At 42.0% G+C, this 16,477-nt stretch overlaps 1 protein-coding gene across 2 annotated transcripts in view; it reads left to right on the top strand.

The window, feature by feature from the left end:
* Nucleotides 1-16,477, top strand: part of LOC139963956 (uncharacterized) — a 69,590-nt gene that overhangs the window by 26,529 nt on the left and 26,584 nt on the right. For both annotated transcript variants that reach the window (XM_071965256.1, XM_071965338.1), the window contains exon 5: nt 370-415. In XM_071965256.1, the coding sequence (XP_071821357.1) occupies nt 370-415 (46 nt within the window). The remainder of the gene's footprint in view (nt 1-369; nt 416-16,477) is intronic.

The raw sequence follows: 16,477 nt of genomic DNA, 5'->3' as shown, positions 1-16,477 counted from the left end.
TAACAAATTTCTGTTCATAAGACTAAAATCAGCTACCGAGGTCACCCGGTGGACGACTAGATTTATCACTTAGACCCTGTACAAGATATAGAGTGTGGAAAAGCTCAAGTTATACATTGTACAACTCACTAAGCACACAGATGATGTAAACATGACAATGTATTATAATCAACGAACATGTGAAAACCATGTCACCAGGTGTTTTACCATCTTGGGTGGAAGAGGTTACCTTTAAATGTAACCAGTACACAGAGTTAATTAAATGCATCTGTCATTGTCTGTCTTGTTTGTTTCATTTTCATCCATTAATATATACTTACTTCTTTCAAGTGCTTAATTGTCACGGTCCTTTTCTTTTTTATCATTCAGTTTCAACAAAGCTGAAGTTTGGTCTTCAAATGCAACATATCCAAAGGTATGTAGCATTTATAATTACTGTTCTCAAGTTCCCCTACCCTATCATCCCTCTAATAATTTTGCTTACTATTTAGTAACTTTAGTCTTCCTAAATTTACTTCACTTACTTTTTAATACCTGTCTCCTCACAAAAACTGCACTCTGGCCTTGTCTAGAGCATCAAGTAACCTTTTTAGCACTGCCCTCTACACTAGACCTCCTCTACCCCCCTCCTCCTTATTCTACCATCCATAGTTTCAGGAGCACGGAAATATAACAGTTTTTACTACTTTGGATTACCATTCGGAAAAGGTTGTTTTCGGACTCCGTTACAAGGGTCCACATCATCTTTTTAATCCTTACCACAAAAAGGTATGATGATTATTCTTTAGTTTTGGAGACTTAGATTTTCCCCTAGGTCGCCTCCCATTCATCCAGCAACCTCATTCTCTCTTGCAGCAACCTCCCCCCCCCCCCCCTCACCATATGCATGCATTTACTTAAACTTCCTCGCTTATCTGTCTCCACACAACACCTGCACTCAGGCTATAAGGCTATACCTTGCCTAGAGTGAATTGTAAAAACACTCTTAGACACTTTGGGTGATAGAATGAGAAGAGGAGGGTCGTTCTCTGAGAGTGACTGGTACGTCTCTTAGGGTGTACAGTGATGAAAAGGTTACCAGTTCACTGTAGGCTCAATAGAGACAGAGAGTGCTGATATTGTGTGGAGATAGGTAAGCTTGTGGCTCACAAATATCCAAATTCAATGAGTTATGGGATTTTCTGATCATTTGCCGCTCTTCCATTCTTTTGAATCTACCAATTACTGGAAGTTTTTTCAGTTTGAAGGAGTGTTAATTTTTTTTAAATTTAAAGTAGATTTGTCTTTCCCCAAGATTTGTCAACAAAGCATGTTTGTTTCTTGAGCCTGATTCAATGTGTATATTTACTTCATTGCTCTAATACCTGTCTCCTGTATATATTTGTATGCACATTTGCACATGACCTGTATACATGGGGGAATTCACATGCTACATTGAGCTCACATTCATGATCATGAGCACGTTAAAAATCAGGAAGGACACCTTTGGAATTTAGATTAAAAGCTGCTTCAGATTAGGGTTGAACCTATACATATGTACTTTGGGCTGAATGTCTAATAAGAAAATCTCTTGCCCACTTTGTGTCATTTTGATGGAAAGTGATGGGTCCAGATGTGGGTGGATTTGGTAGGGGGAGGGTGGGGGGGGGGTGTTGGAAAGGGAGACTGCTTGTAGAGGGATCCTGTTTATATACATTTCAAATTCAATCATGTATTAACTCTGAATACCTACAGAGGAGTGGGAGGGGACTGAGGTCTTAGAATCCATAGATTGGCAAAGTTTCAAAAACTTGAGTAAAATTTGTGTGAGGGGAAAAATGAGCAGGTACATAAAGACTGGAGTATCAAACAAATTAATGCAATGAATGACAGAAATAAAGAACATTTAACTAAAGTAAGTGAAATTTGAAAGACAGTTCAGATGTGACAACATGGCAGTATTTTACGATATACAGTATACATTGTTAAGTTTTGTTTAGTGTTGTGCCGATATCCCCTATATCGGTTTTGAGGCTAAATTTTACAGTTACCGAAATATTTTATATTGCTTTTATAAGTTTATATGCTACATTCTTTTTTTTACATTTTGGAACCTCATAGTATAAATAATAGATGTTATCAAATACATGTAACAGTGAACAGAGTATCAACATAATATATGTGAGATGGAAGTAGAGGAAGCAGAAATAAGTGGATACTTTTCTGGTCTGGTCGCTTTGTAACATAGTGCAATGTACAACACCCACCCCCCCTCCCAATATGCCACAGATATTGCAAATATCGGCCGATACCGATATCGCAAATTATCTGTGCATTACTACTTTTGTTGAACGCCAAACATTTTTATGAAAACATTATTTCTATGTTTTGCCTCAAACATGATGTCTGAGATCAAAAGAAAAAACAGCAATGCCTACTGTATCTGTTATGAAGTATGATTTTTTTTAAAGTAAATAATGCAGGAACAGCATTGTCATTTTGTAGGAAACATTGGAATAAACTCTAGAATCATGGTTGCAAAGAAAGGAAACAATATTCTTTGTACATGCAGCTTTGCTATGCAAACAGCCTCACTGTACAAAGTATGATATGAGATTAAACTCTCCCATAAATTCCCCTGGATTTTTCTCTTCTTTGCTAGCACAATACTCATTATTATGTAGCTCTTGTACACATACTCATGAGATCGTTACCTTATAATGTGTTTTAATCTCTTGTGAAAACACTCTACCCCTTGTTTTTTATCCTATTTTTTGGGCTTCAGGGGAAATATATCTGTGTTATATTAGAGTCAGCATAGGAATAATATTATTAGTAAATGGGTCAATCTTGCTAGTATTAAAACAGTTCATCTTATATCTGGTATATTATGTCTTTGACATGGCATACTCTTTGTCAGGAGTTGAAATGGCCTGAAGCACACTATGGGGCTACTTTGGGTTAAAATCAGAGTTTAAAGGAAGGTGAAGGGTTTGCCAGGCCTCTTGTTTGTCGAGTCCATTACGGTGCCTTTACTTCTGAAGGAATAGCCTGACAGGGATTATGTAACATTAACTTCACATCAGAGTGAAACGTGAAGGTAGATGATGCTGTTTCTTGCAACCAAATATTCCTAAGCGTTGTAAATCGCTCAGAGTCTACTCTAGAATAGGTGAGGGTTTCTTGGTTCTTCCAAACCAGTCTAAACATTTCTTTTTTCCAGCACAGCCAAGCATGTGAAAGCGACCGCAATGTGATGAGAAGTAAAATGTAGACCTTCTTGTGATAATTTTAGTAAATGTGTGAAATTTAACTTTGTTGTGTACTGTTAGCTACTAGTACTGCACGTGTATAGTTATCTTGGAATGACGTTTTTAATGTACATCAAAGCATATAATGCTTGTTTTGCTTTCTCGCTTACCTGTCTCCTCACAACATAAGCATTCTCGCTCTTACAGGCTCCAGAATGAACTGGTAACAATTTTAGCAATACTTACACCCTTACCAACCATTCACAACATGTGAACTTAACCTGCCTTCTCGTTCTATACCACCTAATTTGTCTAGAAGTGTTTTCATTAACGTGGACTTCAATTTGATTTCCTTTCAAATCTCCCTTACTATTTTCAATCGAGCCAAACGTTCAGGTGCTTTGCTGCATTTGTGTAGTAAGGATAATTAAATAAAAAACTCATTTAAAGTGAACTTACTGGCCAATAACCTTATGAATGTAGTCTTTTTAAGTTAAATTACTGAGCATATTTAAGAAACATATTGAAACAAAATATGTTTCTTAAGTTTGAAAGAAGGTTTTGCACACATATGGTCAGCAATTTTACCAAGCTTACTGTACCAACTAACACTCAAAATTTACTTCGTTCCCCACTTACCTGTCTCCCCACAACCTATGCACCGCATTCTACCGTGTCTAGAATGCCCTGGTAATCTTTTAACACTGTACACCCTCACTGGCCCAAATGGCCTTCCTTCATTTTTCTACCCACAAAGTGTCTCAATGTGTTTTTCGGAGTTAGAAAAATTTTCGCGAAATTCGCCCGGATTACCTTGGATTTATACTCTAGAAGTTTCCTATCAGGACTTCTGCACTTCCAAGGATCTTTTCCAGCCTGATAAGTATCCTTTTCTTGTAGGGAAGGGTGTTTTTGGGGGCTGTTTTTAGTGTACACTCTCGCCCATGCGTTCGTTTTTTCTTACGTAACGTTTTTAGGGTAACAGGTAGTAGCTCTGCGAGACTACTTCGTTCGTTGCCTATACCGCCTTGTTTACGCGGATAGGCATATATTTTCGTATGTACATGTTTCAGCTTTTCTTACTTTAAAAGATAATATGTTTTGCTTGTTTCATGTACCTTCGTTACTTCTTACGCCTTTGTGTGGGTTTTCCCCTTGTAGCGTAATTTGTAGCGTTGCCTATACCGCCTTGTTTACGCGGATAGGCATGTTTTTCCGTATGTACATGGGTTTCAGCTTTTCTTACTTAGCATAAGATGTTTTGCTTTCATGTACTTCGTTATTTTTTACGCTTTCAGTGTGGGTTTTCACTTTTGTAGCGTAGTTGTAGCCACGTTCCGATATCTCCTAACTAGTCGAGATAGTCGGCTCGTTTCGTTGTTTTTCATGTTAAGACGGGAGTATCCTTGATTTCATATATTGTTGTATATTTTCATGTTTCCTCCAGTTGTTGCTACGTGCGCGCCCTGAGTCTCATGACTTGGGGTGTACCTCGTAGCCTTGTTCCCCCCTCCGCTGGTTCGCGGTTAGGGGGTTCTCTCCCTTATATACATGTTTCGTCCTTTTACAAGTTTTCGATGCATATATGTTTAGTTACGTTGCTTCCATATGTCGGAAGTGTTTCTCCTTGTAACGTATCTTGTAAGCCGCGAACTCCTATCCAATACTAGGCGGTTCGATTACGTTGTTGTTGTTCTTGTTTGAACCTTCATATATTTGTACATATTTTCATGTTCTCCATGGGTTTCGCTACTCGTGCACCTCCTAAGTGTCGGGAGTTTTCACTTGGGGCGTATCTCGTAGCCTTGTTCCTCCCTTCCCGCTCTGTACGCGGATAGAGGGGTTCTCTCCCTTGTTTACATGCTTCGTCCTTTTCCTTCATGTATTCTGGTTACGTGTTCGCTTCTAAGTGTGGGAAGTTTTTCACTATTGTAGCGTACCTTGTAAGCCGCGAGCCTCTAGCGGGGCGCGTTGTTTTTGTCACGTAACTTTACTCTCTGTTAGCATGCTCCCACCCTACTTCCTCCTTATAGTCGTTCCGTTTGATACGTTAGACTATTTGCCGTTAGTCTCTCCTTAACGTGGGTTTCTCAGACATGTCTCGAAGCCACCTTAAATGTGTGAACTGTTCCGAGACCTCTGTCTAGTCTGTTTTGTTTTCACACCAGACAGTGGCAGCACATCGACACCTGGCTAGCAGGCCGGGACAGGTTAGATCTATCACCGAACCCACAGTTCCCCTGGAGGGAATCGGAGGAGAGACAGGAGATGAAGAGGAAGTGAGAGAGTTGGTGGGAGTTGAGATGGAGAGAGGCCAGGAGAGGGCCGGAGAAGAGAGAGAGAGAGAGAGATGGAGATTTGCCACCCAAGGTGCCGGCGCTGTCCGGATGTACCACCAAGGGCTAGGGCAAGGGCAAGGCTCAAGGCCAACCAAAAGCCCATGTGAGAGAGAGAGAGATGCAGATTTTGCCACCCAAGGTGCCGGCGCTGTCCGGATGTACCACCAAGGGCTAGGGCAAGGGCAAGGCTCAAGGCCAACCAAAAGCCCATGACAAAGACGGCCAGAGCGGACAGTCCGTCCGGGTCGCAGAGAGCGGCACCCGTTGTGGTGCGCGCAAAGAGAGGGGCTCCGAAGAGCCAGGGTCCGGCGAGACCTCAGAAGGAGCCCGGAACAGACGTTCCCCTCCGACCCAAGGAAGGCTAGGCTCAAGGCCAATAAAAAGCCCTTTAGAAGTTCCGACCGGAACGGACGGAATGTCCGGGTCGAGGAGAGTGGTACCCGGCGTGGTACGCACACAGAGATAGGCTCCGGGAGCCCGAGTCCGGCGAGAGAGGCCGGAGGAGAGAGAGAGAGAGAGGAGAAAGAGATATTGCCCCCCAAGGTCCCGGCACCGTCCGGATTCTATGACCAAGGGGGAAGGCAAGGGCAAGGCTCAAGGCCAATAAATAGCCCATTTGAAATTCCGACCGGAATGGACAGAATGTCCGGGTCGAGAGGAGTGGTACCCGGCTAGGTACGCACACAGAGATGGGCTCCGAGAGACCACGGGTCCAGCGAGACCTCACAGGGAGTGCGGAACCGAGGTTCCACTCCGGATCCCAGGAGTCGGTCCCGGAGCAGGGAACCGATGAGATCAACAACTGCTGGGCCCCCAGAACGGGGTAGTAAGGGCAAACGCCCAATCCGAAAGGAAAGCCGGCTGGAGCGAGGTTCCCACGGCAAACGGAGATATACTTATCCCCAGCCTCAAAGTTAATCCCGCCTCCAAGAGGGGGAAGAGTCTCTTTCATCAGGGGAGTGTTGCCCCCCGGAACTAGCAGCTTGAGCTGCGACGACAGGTTCGAATCAATTGCGGAAAGACACTGCAATCGCTACACCATTTATCATTACACATCCCGAATGTGTGTTTAATAAGTACCAGCAGAAACCAGGACATGACATAGATTTCCTGTGCATTCATGGGTCATATTCTCCTCGCTAATTATATTTCTCTCTCGTTATAATTCATCGCCATATGTCTAGGTTTGAAACCTTGCTTATGTTTTGTTGTTTAAAACGCTGGTGGAACCCCCTCCAGAGCATGTTAAAAGGCGCAAACTGAAGCGATTCTAGTACAGTCTCGTTACTTAGTACCTTGGCAACCTGCCAAGAAGAGAACGTTCTCGAAGCTTGGCAAAGTGCCAGGAAAACGAAGCCTTCCAAGAGTCTTGGCAAACTGCCAAGACAATATTCCCGCGCTGTGTATTTGTTATGAGAGGAGGGGGGCCAAGCAGTCACCTGGATTGACACGTGTAAGCTCAACGTTTGCTGCAACGAGCTGTCGACTACGTGAGCGATCCCATGGAATAAACCTCTCTCTCTATTTTTTGGGTGAATTTCCAAGACAAACGCGTTAGTAGTAAGTTGGAAAAGGGGTAGGATAAAACCCCAACAAAGGTACAAGCGCTAACGCGCTCCGAGCATACAGTATGCGCTTCGTGAATAATGTTCGATGTTCCCGACATTTTAAGCACAGTTGCATTTCGTAGCACCTGATAGCCTAGTCGTGGCTATGCGCTAGGTGGTTTCAATAGGAAGTTGGATACTTCTACTGTACTACACTACGAAATTGACACGTCTCGACATGGAGAGATTTGAGGAGTAACGGGTACGTTATCATAACATTTATTACGTGTTTATTACGTTAAATGTGGTGTGGTAAAAACGTCGACATAACGTTTCTATGAGATATTAATGTTGTATTAATGTTATATTATTGTCTTAACGTAAATCGTTTTGAAATATGAGCCTGAAAACGTTTTCGGTGACATACCTCTTACACCACTCATAACGTTGTCATAACAAAACACTACATGCTTAGTAACGCTTTTGTGTTTGCTGAGTAACTCCCCGGGCTCCGTTAAGCAGCCAGGGATTTATGAGGTGGATTTTCTACAAACCCACCCTCTCACCATCTTCACAGCCCCTGTTGGGAGTTTGTTTCTGATGAGTAGGTCTATAGCTCAGTTAGCTCAGGGTTAAAGCCTTTCACTCATAAGGTCCCCGATTCAGGCCACCCCAAGATTAATGTATGTTGTCCAGCTACAGAGTTGTTGACTTTTCATAATCATGGACGTTAAATTTGTATGTAAGAGACTGACTTCAGTCAGCTTGCAGCTTGGTTAAGCCAGTGAGGCTTCTTCTCATGTTCCTACTTGCAGGATGATCCTAAATACGTTCTTAAATACATACATATAATTGTAGGAGTCACATAAACAGTAGCATTGTAGCTTTGTTTAAGATTCTGATGAAGCAAACTATCCATTCAGTACTCAGTCTCATTTTTTGTAGCAGGGCAGCATTGTTTAAGATTCCGTACTCACTCAGCAGAGTGAGATTCTGTACCTTCAGTACTCATTTTTAGAGAGTACTGTGGTCAAGTGGTGAAGGCAGTGGACTGGTGATCTAAGGCTTGCAGGTTTGAGTCCTGGCCGGATCATTCAGTTGTTTCCTTGGGCAAGGCACTTTTTTGTCAGTGCAGCTTCCCATCCATAAGATACTTGTCTCTATGCTTGACAGGTTTTCGTTGACCGGAGTAATATTGTTAGGCGCCTCAGGCATCATTATCTTTCAATAGGTCTACGCCTTTTCTTTCCCCAATATTATGATTAATATTTTTTAGCATGGAAAGAACCTCCATTAAACCTCCCTACAGGGTACAGCTTAGCATCATCAGGACATTCCTTTTCTTCAGAGTTTTCTGATTGCAACGGGTTGATAACTGAAGGAGTCATCAACGGTACTGTGGTATTGAATCAGTACTGCGAGTGCGGCTGTCCTGCAAGCACTAACAAGGTCACCAAGCAGGCCGCTGTCCTTGACTTCTTTAGCAGCAGATACACAGGGTTGGGCTCTCTGGAGCCCTCCGGCGCCCAGGTACAGGGCTTTTGACTACCATCCTCTCAGACAACACGACGGTGGTAACATACTGTAGCTACGTCAACAGACATGGTGGCACCAGGTCAGAGAGATATTGCCGTCTGGCAAGGGAGACCCTCACCACAGCTACAGAATCTAGCATGGCCCTACAAGTCTCTCAGATAGCCAGAAAGGAGAATGTGATGGCCGATGCTCTGCCCAGGGGACAGCTCCACCCTGACGAGTGGACCCTTTTGCAACGAACATGAAGTAGGTTTTTTCCACATGTTCAGCAGACCTCTGATAGACCTGATTGCGACACAGGGCAACAATGGGCTGCTCATCTTTGTTCAGGCGGCCCACCCGCAGGCCTTCCACATAACGCCAGGTCCCTGTCGCGAAACGGACCGGAAGCTTACATCTTCCCCCTCTTGGCATGGTCAGCCATCATAGTGGCCCCGCTGACCCCGGTTCGGGCAAAAGTTATCCAGCTCCTAGCGGACGAGCCAGCGATCCTGCCGGACAAACCACAGTCGGTTGTCCCATAGACGGGGCGCTGGCTCACCCGGACAGCAAGGGCCTACAATTAGGTGCCTGGAAATTGTCTGGTGTTTCCTTAGACAGAAAGGACTTTGGCCGCCAGAGTGAGAACAACCTTGGTACTTACGTTTTCTGCCTACGGAGATTCGGAGTATGCCGAACGAGACAGACTCTGCCTACCATGGCCTTTCTAACCTTGATCGCCGACTCCTTACCCACTGTTCCAAGAAGGGAGGCAGGGTTTAGACGATCAAAAACTTTCGTTCGGCTGTTGCCGCCTTCCATCAGGGGCTTCCCCTACGGCTCCACGCCAGGCAGCAACGGCTCGCCTTGACTAAGGTGCCTTCAGTCCTACGGTTTGTGGGGTGCTGATAGTTCTCGACCCCTCCTTCTTCGCTAGAACCAGGTTTGGGCTCTCCTACCGGGAGACATCATCATCCCAGAGATCAAGACCTTCTCTTTGACTACAGTATGGTTTCCCATTAGGGCACTGAAGTGGTACCTCAACAGAACACAAGATCTCTTGGGTACTTCGACATCTCTGTTCTTCCTCCTTCGAGTGCCCCACTCAGCAGCCTGGGAGGATACCTTGTCCCGCTGTTTGGTGGAAGCCGTCCGCCCTCTGGCTACAGGTCCAGGCAGATCCACGGCTCACAACAGCAGGGGTTTCACTGCTTCTACAGCCCTGTGCGCAGGTTTTCCAATAGTGGACATCTGCAAGACGACGGCGTGGAAGACTCCAATCGCTTTGTCGCCTGCTACTTATCGGACATATCACAGGCCGATTTGGCTTTGGTCGCTCGATGATACGAGCTCCGGGGGTCCCACCCCTCGGGCCTCCCACCATCGGACAGTGCCACTCGGTGCATAGGTTGTGGGGAGACAGGTAAGTGGGGAACGAAGTAAATATTATAAAACTTACTGGTTTATATATTTACGAGTGACCCACTTACCTGTCTCCATTTCCCGCCACCCTCCCCCGAGGGAGGTGGGACGCAGCCGGACGGGGGAGCGGTCGTTCGACCTGACTCATGACTCCTCGCGTTTCGTCGTTAGACATCGCCACCCCCTGGGTCGCCTGCGGCTACTTGTCTATCGGTGGGTGTTGTTTCCTTAGTTCGGTTTACCAGGTTACTCTTTACCATCTAAGGTAGTATGGGCCTCGTCCCCTTGTTCAATTAGGCCTCTGTTAGTGTAGGGGGAGGCACGCCTACGGGGTGACGGAGGGCGGACCCCCACCCCGACTGTTCAGGGTGGGCTCCGCCTGGAGGCGTCAGCAGTCTTTGTTAGCGTTAGATTTTTCCTTCTCGGCGAGCTCGGCGGGTGGCAGGGTTTACCCGCCACCCTCCCCGAGGTCGCGTCAGGGGCCACTTTGTGGGAAAGTGGTCTCAAAATGAAGGAAGGCCATTTGGGCCAGTGAGGGTGTACAGTGTTAAAAGATTACCAGGGCATTCTAGACACGGTAGAATGCGGTGCATAGGTTGTGGGGAGACAGGTAAGTGGGTCACTCGTAAATATATAAACCAGTAAGTTTTATAATATAGGATTGAAATTAAATCAAGTTGACATGACATATTAGCTATTTTTCGTCATGAATATTATGAATATTTATGATCATCAAATTCAGTACAATAAGACTACTGTACTTAGTTAAGGTCGAATGTTTGAATCTTTCCAATACATGTATTGTTGGGAGGTCATGTACGTACCACATCCTACCTAAGTCTGAAGAATTGTTGCTGCATGGCTGGGTTAATTGAATGGTAGATAATTGAAAAGCACCATTTATGAGTACAAAAGATTAGCACTAAGATAACATAAACCTCTGTAGAACGTCAAACATAATTTAAGCCGCACACTTACCAAAATAATAATCTTTCATAATTTACAACAGAGTCACACACACACAAGAACAGGTAATAGAAATGGCACTGAGCATAATTGTTCATTTCTGTGCAAGACAAACAACTGGACGTCTCTCTGAACCTCATTAAAACAAAGGTCTTAAAGGATTGGTCCAGTTGTCATACATGTTTATGTTATATGAAAGAGGACAATAAGAGAAACACAATAGTGAAAAAACTGTTCAAATATCTTTTTCGGTTAAAAGAGATATTCAAGTGTAAAGTTTTATCAGATTGTGTAGAAACTGCTGAAATCTGACTAGCTGTGATGTCACATCCTCACATTCCTGAAAAGTCTTTGTTTTTTTCTCTAAATATTTTTGTGAGATTTCATGACTTTCAACCAAAAGATATGTCAGGAGATCTCATATTTGTCAAAGGAAGTATTTGAGATTAAACATCTGAAGAATTTTTGATTATATTATTTTCAAATGTGTTAAACAATGTAAGTAATTTGTAAAGAAATATATTCATAAATGTTAAGGAGTGAGGATATGACACACCAGTCGTTTTTTCTTCAAAGTGTCATATCTCCTTAACAGAGCATGCTATCATGGTACAGTAGTTTCTTCACAGTTCTTTTTGTCTTTTTGTGCTCTTTCATACAAAATAGACATGTCAAACACCTGAACCAATCCTTTAATAACACACACAAACCAATGTATCTACCTATCATGATGGCCTACTAATGTAAATCATCTCCTTCAGTTCTGACAGATTCCCTACAAATCACATTATTAGGATAATGCACTTCTTTCCCCACAGGATTTAGACCTTTTGCAAAGAAACAGCAAATTACAGTTTTGTTTATCAACAAGTCAAAGCAGAAACAGGCATGTTTGTAAACATTGGGGAGGAGGGAGGGTTCATATTTTGACCTAAATTTGAATTCAATTTTAAAACATTTTTGTTACTGCTCAGGCAATTTTCCCTAGAAGTAATGTAACTAAACACATACAAAAAGCCAAGCAAGAAATGTGAACAGTATTGCTGTGTTAATTCTCCTTAGTACTGTTAGTACATGCTTACTTTCAGGTTGTTGCATGAGCAAGGTCAAAGGTCATTTGAGATCTCCAGTAGCCCGAAATAGGAATTTATCCAAGTACCTTATAGACAAGTTTAAACTCTGGACGTCTGTGGAATTGGTGTTTTTCATAATTTCTTGGTAGTTGCCCCCTAAATTATTACTACAGTTTGAGCTGTTTTGCTACAGGTCAAAGGTAATTTGAGGTCAAAAGTAGGCAAAAAGTCTGAAAACCTTGTAAACAAGCTAACTCAATTATTCTAGCTAAATTGTAGGTGTCCCCTTTGGTTATCAGAGCTGCTTTGTTATTGGTAACATTCATTACCTTGAACTTTGAAGATAAAATTAACTTCTGAGTGGTACACAAAATGCGAGCCAAGTCGATGGCCTCATGTTTTTCATACTGTAGTTATTTAAGAAACAAATGTACAGGCTGGCTGTGAGTGTGATGTAGAGTCAATAGTATGTTACAAGCACTTTAAAGAATTCTATACAGTGCCAAGCTACAGTACCACAAGGCTTCCGTGACAATATTTGCAAATGTATCGTTCTATTAAGTTTCCAAAAGAAGTTACTACTTGTCAGTTTTCTCACCTCTGTAAAAGCCCTCTGTATCCAGGTGTCCTTCACCTTCCATGTTATTTTTTACCTTGTACATGCGTGTACCCCATTGCAAACGTGGAATTTTTACCAGGAAAAAAATTGAGTTGGCAAGATTAAAACCGGTATTTTCTGTAGGCGTTCTGTTCGTGTTACACAAGTCTTAAAAGGTTGTGGTACACCTTAGGCTTTGAATATTTGATTGCTAGTCTAAAAGAGATTTCCAAAGAGATAAGTATAGTACCAAAACTTTGTAAGCTTTATGTTATGTTTAAATTTGTTTAATTGACAGAATTAACAATAGATTGCTGTCGATCCATAATGCGGCTTTAAAACAACTTATATAATGTTTAATCAGTATTATACTCAACATAAAAAATATAAAAAATTGGAAACTGTTTTGAATTTTCCATGTATCTTTGTAATGAAGACTTGACTATTCAAGTTAATAATCCATGTCTTTACTTGAGCTCCTCTTTTACCCGTAAATAGTTGGGATACTTAGTAACTGAAGAACATCAGAAATTTTATCCAAACTCTCAACTCACAAAGGTCCTTAAAGTTGTCACTATTGGCCCCAAATATGCTTTGGGGGGTCTTCAGAAGATCAAGAAAATTTTCCTCAACACTTTTGTCACTCATGTACAGTACTTTTCATACATCAGTGTTTAATCACATACATGTACTGTACATGTGAAAAACAAATTGAAAAATTGCATATTATGCAACTTTGTTAATGTACTTAAAATTCACCATTTGAAATGAAACCAAACTATATAGTCAAGTTAAATATTAAACAACTGTCCATTTGAATAAAAATGTTAGTATATTCACATAATCTTGAAAAATAAACTCTTGAAGAAGCTGCTTTTAAGCAGCTTTGTAGATATACAGTATATTCAGCTCCTGCGATTACAGAAGCCATGCAGGAGCATTGATGCCTACAGTACGGTGCTGCATCTCCATCACGATTATCGCAGTCTCTGTCACAGTGACAACTTTCACGTAATAAATTCTGGAAAGGTTTTTTTTCTTCCCCCTCTACCTGTCTGAATATTGAGCAAATTGTCACACGTAATTACAAAATACATAATTTAGGTTACAAAACCATCGTTTTTGTAGTTTTAGGGCATTTTATCCTAATTGTTGTCCCCCTCCATCATATATGACACGGTCTTTTATGTTAAAAGGATTTGAAGCCAGGCTAATTTGCTGTAAATCACCCCCAATTTATGTAGCATTGATCTTGGTTATATATGTATGATAGTACTTACACATTAAGGAAGATGAATTCACGTTGGGAGGTTGGCGGCACGGGTATAGCGCAGGCAGCCGGGCGGATGATACTGCCTACGCTCGAGTTAATTTATTTTTTTCAAATTCTAGGAGGCCTGGCGCAGGTGCATGCAGTGACATGTGCATGCACTGTAACACGTTCATGGCTATAGTGAGCCCACCTCATAATCATGTTACTTAATCTTGTCTTGATGAAGTCATTTACGGGGTGTACATGTTCATTGTGTTCACTGGATGTGTGGCACAATAATACGTCCACAGAAACTATCGTTGTGATCTCTACGGGGTGGGGATCAGAGGGGGGTGAAGGATGAATGGATAGGAAGGGGTGAGTATAATAGGGGGGTGGGGATGCTGGTGAGAATATATTATTCTCGTTTGTGTATTCTTTGTCAACTTCATCAATCTGTTACCCACCTCGTAATACACAAGGTAAAAGAGTTTGACTACTGCGCATAGCCTGCATTTAGTGTTGGACTAAAATTTTGGCATTTTCAAATTTTGACTCAACTTCAGTTCTATGGTAGAAAGGCCAAGGTATTTCAGAATTTAAAAAATAGCAACATCGGTGTCAGCGACCTGCACAAAATACAACCTTATTATAGCTCGTTTATGGTGTGTGCAGTGGTGACTCATACACACTGGTTGATTTGGTAATGGCAAGGTCTGAACAATTTGCACTTATTTTCGTTACCAGGCAAAGCTTGTCAGCTAGCAGACAATGAGATCCCCAGTGATTAAATCTCTGTCATGCTGTGATGAAATCCATAGGTGCTGTAAGATTAAATATGGGCAAAAACCGCAGTCTATGTACCATTTCTTTTTTGGAAATATGTGTTCATTACTCCAATATGTAGAGGTTCATTATAGTATGTATATCTGTGGTTAAATTTGAACTCTGTGGATGTCATAGTTCTGAAGCAGATTTAACATCTCCAGGGGCTATTACATTAACTTACAGTATGGCAAATTTAAAGTAAGAAGTACTGTCACAATTACAAGAAAAAGAGAGAAAAATTCCAGACTATGTGTGTGGTGACTCATGTATTAATCCAGATGTCAAAACATGCAGCAGTGGTCAGGATGTTGGGTTGAATGTACATAATTACACTATCAATGTCAAATTTCCAATAATGCTGTACTGTTCATAAGTACAGGCTACGGTACTTAATATAGAGAATAATTTATCCAATATCACATTGCAAACAGCTAAATTGCAAAAATGCATGGTCAATTGATAAACAAGTACAACAAAGATGTAGTTGGATATTTTAGTAAATTACGTAAGTACTGTACAGTACATTACTGTACAGTAGGAACCACAGTATTTTACAAGCAACTGCTACACTCAAAATTTGAGACATCAATTACTCCCTGCAGTACCAGTATATTTATATTTACAGTACGTTTACCTCCAGCCGGTTTTATAGCATTTTTCTTGCTTATTTGATCTACAGTACTCTGACAGCTGACAGCATTTGATCCATTAAAAGTATTTTTCTTTTTAAAATGTACTACAGTAGGATAATATTTCCTTTACCTTCCAGGGAAATATTTATCTGGTATTTCATGATAGCAAAGTTCAGAACCAAATGCACAAATTGCTACATAAATGCAATATATGTGCACTTTTGATCTTAGGTTGGTTGCGACTCTAAGTTTCACACGCTTGGCGGTTGTCACACAGGCAAAGTTTCATGGGCTGGGAGATTTTCCAGCAAGGTGTCACAAGCTTGGTGATTACAAGGACATGTCCCCCTACCGCCCCCCCCCCCCCTCCTTACCCAGTTGTTTGTCATGCAAAGTTTCCACACTTGGCGATTGACCAGCAAAGTTTCACACATTTGGCAATTGTCAGGCAAAGTTTCATCAATTAGTGATTGTGAGGGAAAGTTCCATGTGCTTGGCGATTGTCAGGTAAATTTCACGCACTTGGCAGCAAGTTTCAGGCAAAGTTTGTTGCTCATGGTGATAGTCAGGCAAAGTTTCTTTCGCTTGGCCTTTGTCTGGCAAAGTTTCTTTCGCTTGGCCTTTGTCTGGCAAAGTTTCTTTAGCTTGGCAATTGTGAGGCAAAGTTCCATGCACTTGGTGATATGTCAGTTACTTTCGCTTGGCCATTGTCTGTCAAAATTTCACAAACTTGGCGATTGTCAGGGAAAGTTTCTTGGGCTTGGCGATTGTCCAGCAAAGTTTCTTGCTCAGATTGGTGATTGTCAGGCAAAGTTCCATGCAGTTGATGATTGTCAGGGAATGTTTCTTGCACTTGGTGATTGTCAGGCAAAGTTTCTTCCACTTGACATATTGTCAGGCCAATTTTCTTGCGCTTAATACTATCGAACAGTACTGAGTGCTTACTGTGACCATCCAGCATTCAATATGAGAAACAATACTGAATATTTTATGGTTCAGTGTTTACAAAACTGCTATGTAGCATTTGAAATATATGTACACTCCTAGATGAGAGCATCCGCTCCTCTACTAGATA

The sequence above is a fragment of the Apostichopus japonicus genome, chromosome 1, assembly GCF_037975245.1.
Source record: "Apostichopus japonicus isolate 1M-3 chromosome 1, ASM3797524v1, whole genome shotgun sequence".
Lineage (NCBI taxonomy): Eukaryota > Metazoa > Echinodermata > Holothuroidea > Aspidochirotida > Stichopodidae > Apostichopus > Apostichopus japonicus.
The sequence above is the reverse complement of the archived record's forward strand: the minus strand, read 5'-3'. Positions and strand labels throughout refer to the sequence as shown.